The following is a 16,605-nucleotide window of genomic DNA, read 5'->3' on the forward strand; positions in this document are numbered from 1 at the left end:
TGGCTCTTCTCTTTGCTCCAATAACGTTGTTAGATTTATAATTTTCCAATCGGTAGGACATGTTCTAGAATCTAGAAAATTTTGATTGCTCAGCACTAATATATCCAGTATCACTACAGCCATATAAATATAGGCCATTAGATTCAGGAACTTGTTGACTATTTGTCCCATTACATTTCTCTGTCTCAGCTCAAAGGAATCAACACTTACCTTCACTACTCTTCTCTTTTTAACATACTCCTGTATAGCCTAATCTAAAACTCCACTGTGGTGATCTAACTTGTGCTGTCCTGCTCACCCATCATCCCACTATTCACCCATCATCCTAGTATTCGCTAATCTGCACTGATACCCATTTAACTAGATTTTGATTTTTCAAATCCCTCCCTGGATTAGCTCTTTACTATCTCTCCAATCTCTTTCATCATATCAAAGTTTCACAAATTAAGGTCCCCGATTTAATCACTTGCTCTGACAAAGTCTTGAATACTATATTTCTAAACATCTCTGCCTTTCTACACCCTTTCCTCCTTTTCAAGTGCTCATTAAAAGCCAATATTTATTAAGCATCTGCTCTAATATCTCCCTCTTTTGTGGGTTGGTGTCAAATTTGTCCACTAACAATTTTATGGTATGTGCCCCACCGTCTGCACCCCTTTTGAGGAAGCTAGGATAAGATTTTGAGGGAAAAGCAGGTCATTAACAGCAATTAAATATATACAAAGGTTTAAAATACAAATAATGCTAATAATACATTGAAGCCTAATAAACTTAATTTTATATTAGAATAAGTAATTTTTAAATCAAGCTATGAGCATTAAACACAACAAATGCTTTCACATTTTCTCCCATTTTGGATCTGTAACATGTTAAATTTGACATTTTCAGGAAACAAAGGGGAATATTAGTAGTCGCATTTCAAATTAAATGTTTGATAATATAATTAAGCAAGATTTCAAAATTGGTTCACTTTTCCTTTTTCCTAAAAGAAATGCAAGAATAAATCAAATTCTGTTTACTAAGCTTCACATTCATCTTTCATACAGCACTTTGAAAACCTGCCACAGGTTGATTGACAGACATCAAATGCTGTCCATCAACAACGCCAACAGGACTGGTGAAAGTCTAAATATTCCTCAATACGCAATGTACTAACCAAGATCAGATTGCAAGTAGATTGCATTTGCTTTCAATTAACTGTTGTGAAAAATTACACTCAAGACTTAGTAAACACATTTTATTTTATAATTGATATGCATCTGTTTGAGTCTTAATTTAAAATGCATTTGTCCTTAATTTCAATGAACTGAAACAGAAGATATGATCTGACCTGTTATTGCACATATTGCAAGAGACCCTCCTTCAATTTAACCTCTACTGCCCTTGCAACGATCACCTGCAACTTCATTTTAATGGAGAGAAAGGAGGCAGACTCTGGCCTCAAAGAAAGCATTCATTCATTCTGAGATGTTGTGTTAATTGGTTAGGAGGAGGAAATGTCAGAAACTTTATGCATTTGTATAGTACTATACACAGGCATTCTTCTTCATGATGCATTCATTCCAAACAGGGGCAGTAGGGGTTATCAGTCAGAACTGTGAGAAGACAGGAAACAAACCTGCAGGAAGCAATTGAGATACTCAATTTAACTCTCAAACAAGGGGCAATAGAAGATGGGAGAAATGAGCTGCATAAAGAATAAAATCTGTTGAAGACAGCTCTCAAAACAGAATTATTGCATATTTAATAATCCAAAGCTTAAATAATATTTATAGAAACTGGCAATGCAATGAAAAGATATTTTCTCTGAAAACTCCTTAAAAAAATTGGTCCATGATACATGGATGAAAGCCACAGCAAGATATATCTGTGTTATAGAGACTTTCTTCCACAAGGTTTAAAACGTTTGTGACCAATGCAAAGAGAGTCGATAATGCATCAGATAAAACGGCAGGGGAGATTACTTCTGCGAGCTGCAATTATAACCTTACAAAACAACCTCACCTTCCAGGGATTACTAAAAGAGCACTGGTGAAGCCAAAATTGCAATCATGTCATTTTCTGTGACTATTCTTACCTTTTTATTGTTTTCTTTAATATCTTGAGGATTCAGAGATTTGTAGTCACTGGAATAAGGGGAACAAGAGAATGCAAGGAAGTATTTAGTATCTACTTAAAATTATGCAAAATATATGTCAGGAAAAGAATTATACTGATAGTAACATTATATTGTAATAGTGATTTCATTGTAAAGCAATCAACAAAACAGGCAGAGTGGAAAATAAAAGTAACCACAAAATCACATTTTACCCCAAAGCATTCAACAGTGAAATAAAGAGATAAACACCAGAAGCTTGCCTTTTAAACCAAATTTACCATGCAGTATTCCTTTGCTGTCAGCATATGAAGAAATAAAAGATAATTCTTCCTACGAATTTCAATGCAAACATTTCATTTGCAAGTTTCCAGAAGATACTTCTAACAGACTGCTTAACACCAAGAAATGTTAACATTGCTTTAGCAATATAGAACCAGAGGGAAAAAAATAGGTTTGCAAATGAAAGGTTTTTCTCCCACCAGAGGGAAAAAAGTATAACATTTTGAGGAAGAGATGCAATTCAACTTTGACAGCCTTTCTGACCTGAGGTGTGCCTCACCCATTGCACACCTGTGCCCCTGCCAGACTTTTATTTGCATAGATTTCAAACAAGTGAGGTATGTAATGGCAGAAAATCTGCCACTGTCTTACACCATCACAAAACTGAATTTCATTCTTTGCTCATTACAAATAAATGATACACAAGTAAAATGCATTGTATTAATCAAGCTAACTTCATTACTTACATTAAGTCTGATCGGAAATGATGCAGAATAGCACAGAAAGCCAGTCCATTTCTCCATGAGGTGGTGAAATTTGTAATTTTCACTCCTCTGTAGTTTTTTGTCACCTCTTTGCACCAGGCAAGCAGTGATTGAGTAGCATTTGGCTTTTTCCCCAGAACTGGGCTCGGGATCGGGCTTGGCTAAGGAATAAGGAAACAAAAAAAACAAAGTTATGAAAATTAACACCGGTTGACCTAACCAGACGATTACAATCTTTTGATGTCTGCCTCTTTTTTTTAAACAGCTGTCAGTTTCTGATAATCACTGCTACTGACAAGAATCACACATCATCTAAATTCCTAGCTGCTGGCACTGATCTCTAAAGCAAGCTGTCAGTACAGGACTTTAGGTATGTATAAAGCAGCAAGCCAAAAACTACACCAGATGATGTACTATCATGGCATTTCAAGGTTGAAGGCCTTTTTCTGTATCAGTTTCCTGTTACCTTTAATACAGTCGGTTTATTTTGTAACGCTTGCAATTGAATATAAATTCCAGCATGTAAAGAAAGAACCTAAGATGTACACAAACATCTTTTCCATCAGGCATGAACCAATCTTAGCAACAACTCTAATGATGATAAAACATATATATTGTCTATAATATGGAACTATTCTACTGCATTTTATACAAAGTTTGAAGAATTATATTTCTTAAGCATATACCTCTGTGATGGCTTGTAATGGTGAAAATGAAAGTAATCCATGAAAACAACATGTAGCATTGTATTCTTCGGTACTTAATAAAAGTACCTCTACATAAAATATTCCCTATTTCAAGATTCATTTTTTTCTGTCCGCCATCAGAACTTGAACTAAACAACAGGAATAGAAACAAAATATTTGATATCATGTTGACATGTTTTTGGCTTTAACATTCTCCTGCAACATATTATGAAACCGGGGGAAAAGAATTGGATGTGCCAGCATTTGGGATTCTTGTGTCCATGATGCATTGAATGCAATAAAATGTATAAGCCAATTATGCAAGGAATGAATATATAAATCAATAAATATACAAGTGACTGTTTATAAAAAAACATTACTGAAATGTAGTTATAGTTCCTCAATGAGACTTTGGTAAGAATTCTATTTACTATGCTGAAAATGGAAAAAAGGACAAAGTCAAATATTAGTAAACCAAATTGCAAGGATAATTTTGAAGCTACCAGTAAACTTAGAATAAATTCCTTCTTATTTACTTCTTACGTCAGAGTGACAGGGTTACTAACAAATTTTGATTGTCAATTTTCCTTTTTGAAGACCAGCAAGAATGTGGAAGCCTAATTAGAATTTGCAATGAAGGGATCTAGTTATTCAGAACATGATATGCATTACGTTAGAAATTCAAAATGCATTTCATGAATCTGAAAACATCAATTTAATAAAGGTGTCATGGGTGAGTATTAAAATATAATTATACAACGTGAGCCTTGGCAGAAACAGTTAGCATAAGTAAACAGTTTACCAACATAATAAAGATCATTTTCAATTTTATCTGATCAGCTTTGAGTTAAATTCAAAGATGACATTTGGTAGAAATTAATATAAACATCAGATTAATTGAGAACTTTGTTACGTAAAAATATAACTTTTTAATAGTTGACAATAAAGATGCACCACTTTTACATAGTAATATTTAAAATGTATAGTGTGTGCTTGCACCTTTTTCAAGATAGATAAATTAGGACTCTGCTTGATTTGGCATTTTTGGACAGAAACCCCCTCAAATGGAAGTAAGTGGTACTACACGTTCATCATCCAAGGTGTCAGCCCAAATATCTTCAAAATGAATTTGCAGCTTGTCAAAGTATCTTTTTATTTACAATGAAGCACTTTCAATCAAGTACTTGTTCATTTTATAAATATCCGTAAAAACAATGAGCAAACAAATCTGGAATAGTTCTGTACACCCACTTTCTAAATACAAATAACATTGCTAGTTCGTCAACCTATCCTTCAGACCGTGTATATGTTACAGTGCACAAACGAGTATTTTATACATACAAGTAATAAGACGAAGAAATTATTAAATAATTGTTTGCTGCAGATCATCTTTGCATATTGCGCTTGGTGAGATCAGATTGACTTTTTTTTTAATATCTATCCCAACAGTCTTGCAATATCCTTATGTTTTCAAATCACCTTATGGCTTGGTTTCTCCTCATCTGTAACTTCATTCAGTCCTACAGCCTTTGGACCCTCCTGCTTTCCTCTATTTCTGGCCACTTGTACATCTCAAATTTTCGTCACTGCACCAGGAGAGACCGTGTCTTGGGCAGCTTCTGTAATTCTGTATTCTCTGTAATTTTGCCTCCACCTCCAAAATCTCTCTGTTTCCTTCTCTGCTTTAAAGCCTTACTTTGACAACACTTGGCTAACTTCACCACAGTTTCCTTGTGAGGTTATCGACAAATTTTGATAATGCTCCTGATGTTCCTTGGTAATCTACTACATTAAAGGTCATGCTCTATCACAGAAAGTAGACATCCCAGCAGATGGTTTAAGTGGGAACAGGAGAATATTCAAGATGAATAGATTTAAGAGGGAACACAAGAAATAGAAGGTGAAAAGGGGCAAAATAGCTGGCAAAATGGGATAGGGTCCACTGATTCAAGAGCTTGGGAAAAGGAAAAAAAAACAGATGAGCCAGGGTGGAATTACATTGCTTGCATGATGTGCCAAGTATGTTCTAGCAAAGAGGGGTAGAGTTAGAGATGAAGTGTATAAAGTGATGGACAGATAGTTTATACGTTCTTCAAACTTTTGGGCATGCACCGACATCAAAAATGTGTTGAGGTGCAAATGGTTGATACACAGCAGGTCCCTCAGTCTATCAATCAGCACTATCTAGATCAATTTGAAGAATTGTTCCGAGGAAAGGTCACTGACATGAAACACTGTTTCTATTACCAGAGAAGCTGCTTGAGCAGCTGAATATTTCCTCAGTTTTTAGATTTTTATTTCAGATTTCTGGCACGTATATTGTTTTGTTTTATTTCAGCATGCAACAGTAGGAACATCTGGACTCGCAGACAGATTCCAGCAGGTGAAACTGTCAGTCTGCTCTACTCCTGGACTTCATATGATGTCTAAGGAAAGAACATAAATTTGCTAAGATTCCATAATACTTGCACCAGGGGACCTGCTCACAGAGCCTGCACCAGGTTATGTCTGGTGCAGAATCTACAAGCCCATTCACTTCAAGGTATATTTCACTTGAAATGTAAGCAAGTATGCAAGAATAAGGTAAGGATTTACTTTTATTGTAGTAATAGTTTTAATTATTTAAAAGTTAACATGATTTAAGCAATTTTATTTTTAAAAAATAAGTGTTCTAATTTTTAATAGTTTTTGAAAGCTTAGCTTGACAGCCTTGACAGATGGCAAAACTGAGGACATGGTATTGCCGTCTGTTAAAGGTTTCATCAGCAGTTTCACAGGCAAAGCTTGTGCTGGCTTGCCCATCCAATGCAATTATGTCACAAGGCCCTGGCACTGCACACAACCTTGCCAATTTGGCCTAGGGTGCTCTTGGCTAACAAGTTTGGCCTTACAAATCCACACCAGGTAAATGCAGGGTAATATGAAATCTGTGCTACAACTTGGACAAAGTTGCAAAATCCAAGCCACTGGCAATTAAGTGTGATTTGAGTTCTAGTTTCATCAGATTGGAATTACAGAACTGTTTGTTCTGACAATTATTTTTACTGGTAAACCTCATTCTATCTGTTCTCATGAACAAAGATCACACTGCTGATTATTGTGAAGCGAAATATGCACAAATCTTGAGCAACGGCTTCATCTTATTTATTTTCCCATTTTTCTGGCCGCGAAGCCATTTGCTCTTGATGGAAGTAACTAATTCCAAAGCCACTCTCAATTACCTTGCTCCAGTGGCCATTCATACAGGGTAAACATTGACAGGCCAGCTCGATTCTGCCCCCTTCAGATTTCCACACACACATGCAATCTTCTAGTGAAGGGTCAGCAAATTGGAAATGGAATCCAAACCCATTTCCCTCCATCTAATACATCACTGTAGGGATGAAGTGCAACATTCCTAGGATTAGTCTGAACAACTTCTCAGCCGGTTTAGTCACAATGGGGCAAATGACCTCCTTTGAAGCCACATGTTGATAACAATTATATCTTTTCCAGTTAATAATGTACCATTGAGGGATCAGTCCAGAGGCATTCCATGTTTACATAGTTTAGCTACTCACTGAACATTTGAAGGAAACAGACAGACACAATCTTGTGTAGAAGATTCAAAAACTGAAAGTCATGAGTAGTCACCCATGTTAAGCACATCTACTGATTAAGGACATATTCAGATTTCATTACAGAATTAACAGAATAAAAGTGAACTTCAGTACATAATCTATTAGTAATAAGTGGCTGCAATACAATTAAAAAAAAGTAAGTTTTTCTATTGCTTGGCAAATATAACAGTATAATTAAAGTCTTTTTAGGAGGTTAATGATCAACTCCAATATTACAAACCAGCACTTATCAAAATGTTGCTTTTTGGCTCTCTGCAAATGGTAACACACTTCCATGTACCCTTAGGAAGTACTAAATACACTACTTATGACTCCTTGCAAAAACTTGCATAATCTTAGAAATATTGGCATATTCCCAAAGATTCCAATACATTGACACAGTCTGTTGATTCCCTCAGTTTCCTCCAGGATTAAAGATCCCATTTGGAAAACTTATGCTGCAGACAATACAGACTGGCAGATTCACATTCAAGTCTATTACTCTCCCTCTGAACTGTCAATGAAAGTAACAGACAGTTTTTAATAACATCACTACTGGGTAACATACTGCAGAACCTCTTTCGGAAGTAACTTTATAATATCAGTCGAAACTCCTATCCTGGTGCTGTGGGATGTGTGCGTTTATTGCAGAGCAGATTCAATAAACTAAAAAGCAGGGGTCACAATTTGGTTGCTGCCAAATGATGGGTGAAGGCACAAAATAACATTGCTAAGTTAATACTGATAAACTAAGCCACCAACCACTAAAGCAACTAGAAATAACGATGGTATCTGTCTCCAGTGACATTGTACATTTTATCTGCCGGCCATTAGCCAGACTAAGGAAGCCACACCTTCAGAACAGGATTGCCATTTCTGCTGCCTCTTCTATTTCATGTCACTGCCAACAAAACTGGGGCCACATTCTATGAAATTGCTGCAAGATAAATACAGCACAAGAGCCTAATCTGAAAAAAAAATTAAAATAGAGTACATTTTGATACAAGCTTAGATATTTTTTTCATTTCAAATATATAAACTGTTTCTGTTCTTGGAAACATCCTCCCTACTTTAAGTTCAGCAGAACTTAAAAGCTAACCTCAACTTAAAATTTAAGCTTTTCAATTTTAACAAATAGCTTCATTATGAGATTTACTGTGCTGTTGCAAATGACAATACAGACATCAGCAACGGTGAAGCCATTGAAATATTACTGGTGCTTCTGCACATTACCAAAAGAGATCAATTTTACAGCCGTCTTTGAAAGTGGTGCAGTATCAATGTCACGGTAAACACAATAGACTCAAGTTTCTGCTCTTTTACACTGCTTTTGATGCAATTCAACTGGAATCCCAGAATTTTAAGCACAAATTATGTCCAGTGCAATTAGTGTTTCTGCAAAATCTTGTACTAGCTTAAAAATTGCCTTCAAAGCCAACCCCAACCACAAAAGTAATTAATAAGCATGCTGAGCTTCCACTGATTTTGCTCATTTGCAGGCCTTTGAGAAAGCTTGAAATATTAAACTGCTTCTTTTTGCACAAGGACACCGACAGACACAATCTTAAACCTTTAATACTTTACATTTACTAAGAAACTCACTACTGTACCAGATTAACAAGCAAATAGCTCTGCATATTTTTGAAACATAACATCATAAGAAAGAGAACCAAGAGTAGACCATTCAGCCCTTCATGCTGGCTCCCGTATTCACTAAGATTATGGCTGACCTTAAATTTTCGCACCACCTTCCTGCACTAACCCCCATCCCTCGATTTGCTTAATCAAAAAGTCCAACCATCTCTCTCTTGAATACACTGTGACTGAGCGTCCACTGCTCTTTTGCATAGGGAAATCCACCCTCTGGAGAAGAAATTTCACTCACCTCTGGCCTGAATGGCCATTTCCCTTATTTTGAGACTGGTTTCAGGGCCCAACCAGGAGAAACATCATCCCTGCATTGACCATCACGCCCCATTAGAACTTTATGGGTTTCAATTAGATCTTTCATTCTTCTGAACTCTAGAGAGTATAGACTGAGTCTAGTTAATTCTGCCTCATAAGACAGTCCTCGCATCTCACATGAGTCAAACAAGTGAGCCTTTGAAAGCATACCCTTCCAGAAGCAGAGAAATCAGACTGAACACTACGGTGTCACCAGAGCCCTCTGTAATTAGAGCAAGACACCTCTATTCTTGTTTTCATATCCTCTTGGAATTAAGACCAATGTACCATTTGCCTTCCTAATTGCTCGCCGAGCTTGAACCACAACTTTCGGTGATCCGTGAACAAGGACACCCAGTTTCCTCTGAGCGCAAACACCTTTCAATCTCTATCCATTTAAAAAAATATGCTGCCTTCCTATTGTTTTCAACTAACATCATATTACATCTGGCACAACATCGCCCATTTCATTTAGTCTGCCGACAACCCCCAAAGCCTTTCTGCATCCTCCTCACAGCACACACTGCCACCTAGCTTTCTATCATCCAACCCTAAGTGTTTACTCACTTGTACTCCAGTTAAGTTGCCCATTTCAGGCACTATCTTTGTTCATTTGTTCAAATTTGGTCCCCTCGTACAAATCAATGGCATAAATTGTGAACAGCTAAGGCACCTCATTAGTCCAAACAAAAACAACCAGTTTATTACTATTTTGTTTCCTATCTGTTAACCAATCCTAAATTCATAACAGTACATTACCTTCAATAACCTGCATTCTAATTTTAATAATCACACACAGCACTTTATCTAAGGTCTTCTGAAAGTCCAAATATACCACGTCAACTGGTTGCCCTAATCTTTTCTGCTGGTGACAACCTCAAAAAAAATCAACAGATTCATCATAAATCCATGCTGACTCTCCGATCCTAGTGTCCTATTACCACTTCCTTAGTAATAGATTCCAGCACTTTCCCTACTATCGAAAGTCATTTCAGTCACTTAAAACCATTTACAGTACTCAGATTCACAGGTGCTGGATTGACATTTTAAAAATGGTATTTCTGTGATACGCCATTATACCACAATACCACTCCTAAATATATTAAGGAATAAACTTGGAACAAAATACTTGAAATGTTTTAAAATGTTGCTCAAATGCATTGCTTCACATCAGAATGTGTTCAGTGATATGCAATACATTCGAGCAAAATACCAAGGGGAGAAAAAAAAACAAAAGGGATATAATACACCTGTTTGATCTATTTGCATCCACAGCAAAATCTCTATTCTCCACAAAACCTGAATGTAACTATTTTCTGATTACCTATATAGATCACGTTATTTTCCAAATTATTCCCAAGAATAAATACTAAAACAAGATACAAACTTGTAAGCCACAAATGGCTGAGATGTTTATTTACTAACAATTCTAATACATGCCGCTAAATGCAAGTAGCCTCTGGTTCTGAAATATTATTGCAAAACTGCTTTCTGGATGTACTCTTGGAACACACTGTTAAGTACACTGGTGTTCAAATGTGCTCCTTTCTTTATTAAAATGTGTGAAAGCACACAACTTTCTCACACAAGTTTTCGGTTATATTTTTGTTTTGAAATAATGAAAACCTTGGCCAGATCGAATGTCCAAGATTCAGTCTGGTATGAACTTTGTTAAATTCATTGTTATGTTTCAGCCATGATGATGGTTGAGATGCTCCAATAGTTTCAAATGTTTATTTTTTTTTAATTTATTCATTCTTTTTTTTTGGATCTGGGGATCACTGGCAAAATCCATTTATTGCCCATCCCCATTTGCCCTTGGGAAGGTGATGATGACCCATCTTCTTGAACCACTGCAGTTCTTTTGATGAAGACACTCTCACAATGCTGTTGGAGAGAGCACTCCAGGATTCAGCATATATTACCAAGTCAGGATAGTGTGAAACATGGAGGGAATCTGCAGGCAGTGGTAATCCATGCACCTGAATTATTTGCCCTTTTTGCTAGTACAGGACACAGGGTTGGGAGGTCCTGTTGGAATAGCTAGGTGAGTAAATTCAGGACATTTTATAGATGGTACATGCTGCAGCCATAGTGTGCAGTGGCAGAGGGAATTAATGTTTTAAGTGTTGGATGGGATCCCAGTCAAGCAAGCTACTTTGTCCTGGATGAGAGTTGGCAAGTGAAGAGCGGTCCACTCCTGATGTGCCACGTGATGGAAAATATCCAGCCTCTTACCTCATGCTGTAACCTTAGTATCTTTGCGGCTGATTCTGTTAGGTTTCTGGTCAATGATGACCCTCCAAGGTGTGACTGATGGGAGACACTGTGATAGTAATGTCACTGAAGTTGAGTTAGACTGTCTCTTGTTGAAAATGGTCATTGGCACTTCTGTGCCTCAAATATTACCTGGCACTTATCAGTCCATGCACAAAGACTGTCAATATCTGACTGCAATGTGGATGTGGGCTGCTTCATCTGTAGAGTTGAAAATGGAACTTAACATTATGCAGTCAGCAGCAAACATACCTATTCTGACCTTATTAATGGAAGGTTATTGTTGATGCAGCTGAAGGTAGGTGGGTCGAGGGCACCAACCCAAGTAATTCCTGCAGTAATGTGGTATATCAACAGGATTCCTGATAACTATGTGGTGTCTACTGCTGGAAACGAACATACAAGTTCATAGAATGTAGAACTACACCTGCTTACAAACCCAATACCCATACATGAGAAGTAGAGTACAGATGACTGTTATCTGTGGACAATGCTGATGGGCTATTCCATTACACAGGACATCATAGCTCAGTCCAGTTCTGCTCACACACAATATTCAGAGATATTCAATTACCATTAGAAGCCACATGACCACAATGAGCTACTTTGGCCAATCATCCCAGTGATACAGAAAATTTGATTACTCTAATTTATTCCCTACAAGTTTCCATTGTAGATTTTGTTGCCAGTTTTCCAAAATGCACCAACTCACATTGGCTCCTGGTTAAACAATGCGTTATGGTTTAAATTCTCATCATTATTTTCAAATTCCTGAGTGACTTCACCCCACCTTACTTCCTCTGTGTTCTCTTCCATCCCTATAACCCACAAAGATATCAGCACTCCTCTAATCCTGTCTTATTGAGCATCCCCATTGGCAGCTGTCTCCAAATGCTCAGGTTTTGAGTTCTTGAATTCCCTTAGTATACCTCTGTAACGTTCACTCAACTCTTTTATGGCATTTCTCAAAATCTCTCTTTAACCAAGCTAGTAGTCACATAAACTCCCCATGCAGCTTAGTATCTCTTCATGTGGCCCCATATCAAATCACATTTAATGACATAGTTATGAAACATCTGGGGAAATTCTCCTATGTTAAAGGCACTATGTAAATACAATTTCTTGTTATTGCTGCTACAGCTTCACCACTTCTCTGTCTGAGGTCAGTTAGCTTTTTATATGTGTTATGAGCCATGACATTGGTTAGCGCCTATAACAACAGAGCCTCTGGGAGATCTCAGCTACTAAATTCTAGTCTAATTCTATCATCAGATTTTAGTACCTGAAATATGTCACAGTTTAAGAGCCAGATACAACTTAGAGATCTGTTTTAACTCTACAAGCGTTACCTCACAGAAGGAATCTCAGGATTACTACCCGTGCCACGTGTCAGTGATAGGAAGAATAGAAAGCTCTGGCAGATGAATGTGTGGCTGAGTGACTGGTGCAGGGGGCAGGGCTTCAGATTTTTGGATAATTGGGACCTTTTTTGGGGGAGGCATGACCTATTCGCTAAGGATGGGTTGCACCTAAACTCCAAAGGGTCCAATATCCTGGCGGGAATGTTTAATTTAGCTGTAGGGGAGGGTTTAAACTGATCTGGCAGGGGGATAGAAACCAGGATGTTAGGTCACAAAATGCTAAGGTAAGGGAGGAAGTTTATAGAAACAAATCCAATGAGGATGGTAAGAAGGACAGGCAGGTGAGAAGTCAGGATAATTTGCTGAATAATAGAAGTACAACAAATCAGGATGTTAGGATACAGAATGTTAGGATAGAGGATGAGGTATATAGGAACATTTCTAAGATAGTATGTAGTGAAGATGGTAAGAGATAGTATGTAGTGAAGATGGTAAGAAGGATAGAGGTGAAAAGTCAGGATAATCTGCTGAACAATAAAAGTACAACAAAATCAATAGCAGATACCGGACTAAACGTACTATACTTAAATGCACGTAGCATTAGGAATAAAGTAGATGACCTAGTGGCACAACTACAGGTTAATAAATACGACATTGTGGCAATCACCGAGTCGTGGCTTCATGATGGATGTGACTGGGAACTGAATGTCCAGGGGCACACAGTGTATAGGAAGGACAGGCGGGTAGGCAGAGGGGGAGGTGTGGCCATGATGGTTAGTAGCAATATAAAATCAATAGAAAGGAAGGACATTGGGTCAGAGGAGGTGGAATCCTTATGGGTGGAGCTAAGAAATAGCAAGGGTAAAAGGTCAATAGCAGCAGTCATATATAGGCCCCCTAATAGCAGTCAGGAAGTGGACAATAAGTTGCAGTTTGAGATAGAAAAAGCATGCCAGAGTGACAATGTGAAGATAATTATGGGGGATTTTAACATGAAGGTGGACTGGGAAATCCAGCAAGGCGGTAGAACTCAGGAGAGTGAATTTGTGGAATGTCTAAGGGACGTTTTTCTGGAGCAACTTGTTGATGAGCCCACCAGGGGATCGGCTGTTTTGGATTGGGTGCTGTGTAATGAACTGGAGGTGATTAGGGAACTAAAGGTAAAGGAACCAGTGATCACAATATGATTGAGTTCAGTTTCAAGTTTGAGAAGGAGAAGCTGATAACTGGTGTATCGATAATTTCAGTGGAACAAAGGAAATTACAATGGTACGAGAGAAGAGTTGGCCCAAATTGATTGGAAGAGTAAGCTAGCTGGAGGGACAGTGGAGGAGAAATGGAAGGAATTTCTACAGCAAATAAGGAAAATGCAGGATAGATATATTCCAAGAAAAAAGGTTTTGAATGGAAAAAAGGCACAAATGTGGATAACGAGAGAGGTGAAGGCTAAAATAAAAGCAAAAGGGGCGGCGTACAAAGAAGCAAAAATTAGTGGGAAAACAGAAGACTGGGAAGCTTTTAAAAACCTGCAGAGAGAAACCAGGAAGGTCTTTAGGAAAGAAAAGATGAATTATGAAAGGAAGTTAGCGGATAACATTCGAAAGGATACTAAGAGTTTTTTTAAATACGTAAGGAGTAAAAGAGAGACACGGATTGATATAGGACCAGTTGATAACAGTGCAGGAGATATTATAATGGATGATAGAGAGATGGCAGAGGAATTGAATGAATATTTTGCATCGGTCTTCACCGTGGAGGACATCAGCAATGTGCCGGTTAGTCAGGAGTCTCACGAAATGGAACTGAGTTCAGTTAAGATTACTAGGGAGAAGGTGCTAGGAAAACTAAATGGGCTAAAGACTGATAAGTCTCCCAGACCGGATGAGGTGCATCCCCAGGTTCTGAAGGAGGTGGCTTTAGAGATAGCGGAGGCATTGGTGATAATTTTCCAGGAATCGATAGATTCCTGCATGGTTCCGGAGGACTGGAGGGTCGCAAATGTAGTTCCGCTGTATAAGAAAGGAGGAAGGCAACATAAAGGAAATTACAGACCTATTAGTCTGACGTCAGTGGTGGGAAAGTTATTGGAATCTATCCTCAAGGATGGGGTTACGGAATACCTAGAGGTGCAAGGCAAGATAGGTCCTAGCCAACATGGTTTTGTGAAGGGAAGATCCTGCCTGACCAACCTATTGGAGTTTTTTGAAGAAATCACAGGTAGGGTGGATAAGGGAGAGGCGGTAGATGTTGTGTATTTAGAATTTCAAAAGGCCTTCGATAAGGTGCCTCACAAGAGACTGATTAATAAGATGAGAGGCCATGGAATTACAGGTAGGATAACAGAATGGGTGGAGCATTGGCTGGTTGGCAGGAAGCAAAGAGTGAAAATAGAAGGATCTAGTTCTGGTTGGCTATCGGTTACTAGTGGTGTGCCGCAGGGGTCGGTGTTGGGGCCGCTCCTATTTACCTTGTACGTTAACGATTTGGATGATGGAATAAATGGTTTCGTGGCTAAGTTTGCGGATGACACCAAGATAGGTGGAGGAGTAAGGAGTATTGAGGAGATAGGAAGGTTGCAGAGAGACCTGGACAGTTTAGGAGAATGGGCAAGGAAATGGCAGATGAGATTCAATGTTGAGAAATGTGCAGTTGTACACTTTGGAAGCAGAAATAAGCGGGCAGATTATTATCTAGAAGGAGAGAAAATTCAAAGCACGGAAGTACAAAGGGACTTGGGGGTACTCGTGCAGGATACCTTAAAGGTTAACCACCAGGTCGGATCGGTGGTAAAGAAAGTGAATGCTATGTTGGCATTCATTTTGAGAGGTATAGTGTATAAAAGTAAGGAAGTGTTGATGAGGCTCTACGGGGCAATAGTGAGGCCTCATTTGGAATATTGTGCGCAGTTTTTGGCCCCACATCTTAGGAAGGATGTGCTGATGTTGGAGAGGGTTCAGAGGAGATTTACGAGGATGATTCCAGGAATGAAAGGGCTTACGTATGATGAGCGTTTGTCGGCTCTTAGACTATACTCACTGGAGTACAGAAGAATGAGAGGGGACCTCATAGCGATATTTAAAATCTTGATAGGAAAGGACAGAGTAGATGTGGCTAGGCTGTTTCCCTTGGTGGGTGAGTCCAGGACCAGAGGGCACAATCTTAGAATTAGAGGGTACAGTTTCAAAACAGAGATGAGGAGAAATTTCTTTAGCCAGAGGGTGGTGAATTTGTGGAACTCCTTGCCACGTACAGCAGTGGAGGCCAGATCAGTGGGGGCGTTCAAGGAGGAGATAGATAGATATCTAAACAGTCAGGGTATCAAGGGATATGGGGATAAGGCCGGAAACTGGGATTAGAATAGGTTCCCCCCCCCACCCCCCCCATTCCTCATTTCTTTTTTTCCCTTTTCCTTGGAGCAGACTCGATGGGCCGAATGGCCTGCTTCTGCTCCCTTGTCTTGTGATCTTGTGAAAGTGGGTGAAATTCACATTCTAAAAAAAAAGGCATGATGATAATAACTTAAGATTAAAGCTCTAGATTCCAGGGTGTGGACTGAACTAAGTTTAACAACAATGATGATGTATTAGTTTGGGCAGAACAGTAAGAATGGATCGCATGACTTAATTTGATATCATGACATAGGGAAACTGGTTTCCATTTTAAAAAATGACTTTTCAAGCCCAATTTCAATTGAAAGGAGACAAATTAGTGAAATAAAACAGAACAGAAAAGCTTTCCAGGATAGCAATTTTTTGGCCATGACATTCAAATAATGTAAAATTATTCTAAATTTTAGATCAGTGGTTGTAATTTTTTTTAATGTCCAACAGATACTAGTAAACTCAAATGAAATCTATTTCTTGATGAGAGTGAAAC

General features: G+C 38.2%; 1 protein-coding gene across 7 annotated transcripts in view; it reads right to left on the bottom strand.

The window, feature by feature from the left end:
- Positions 1 to 16,605, bottom strand: part of ehbp1 (EH domain binding protein 1) — a 315,890-nt gene that overhangs the window by 152,567 nt on the left and 146,718 nt on the right. For all 7 annotated transcript variants that reach the window (XM_052011163.1, XM_052011159.1, XM_052011160.1 and 4 more), the window contains 2 exons: positions 2,845 to 3,023; positions 2,078 to 2,126 (listed from right to left, as the gene is read on the bottom strand). In XM_052011163.1, the coding sequence (XP_051867123.1) occupies positions 2,078 to 2,126; positions 2,845 to 3,023 (228 nt within the window). The remainder of the gene's footprint in view (positions 1 to 2,077; positions 2,127 to 2,844; positions 3,024 to 16,605) is intronic.

Source organism: Pristis pectinata, chromosome 3, assembly GCF_009764475.1.
Source record: "Pristis pectinata isolate sPriPec2 chromosome 3, sPriPec2.1.pri, whole genome shotgun sequence".
NCBI classification, from domain to species: domain Eukaryota; kingdom Metazoa; phylum Chordata; class Chondrichthyes; order Rhinopristiformes; family Pristidae; genus Pristis; species Pristis pectinata.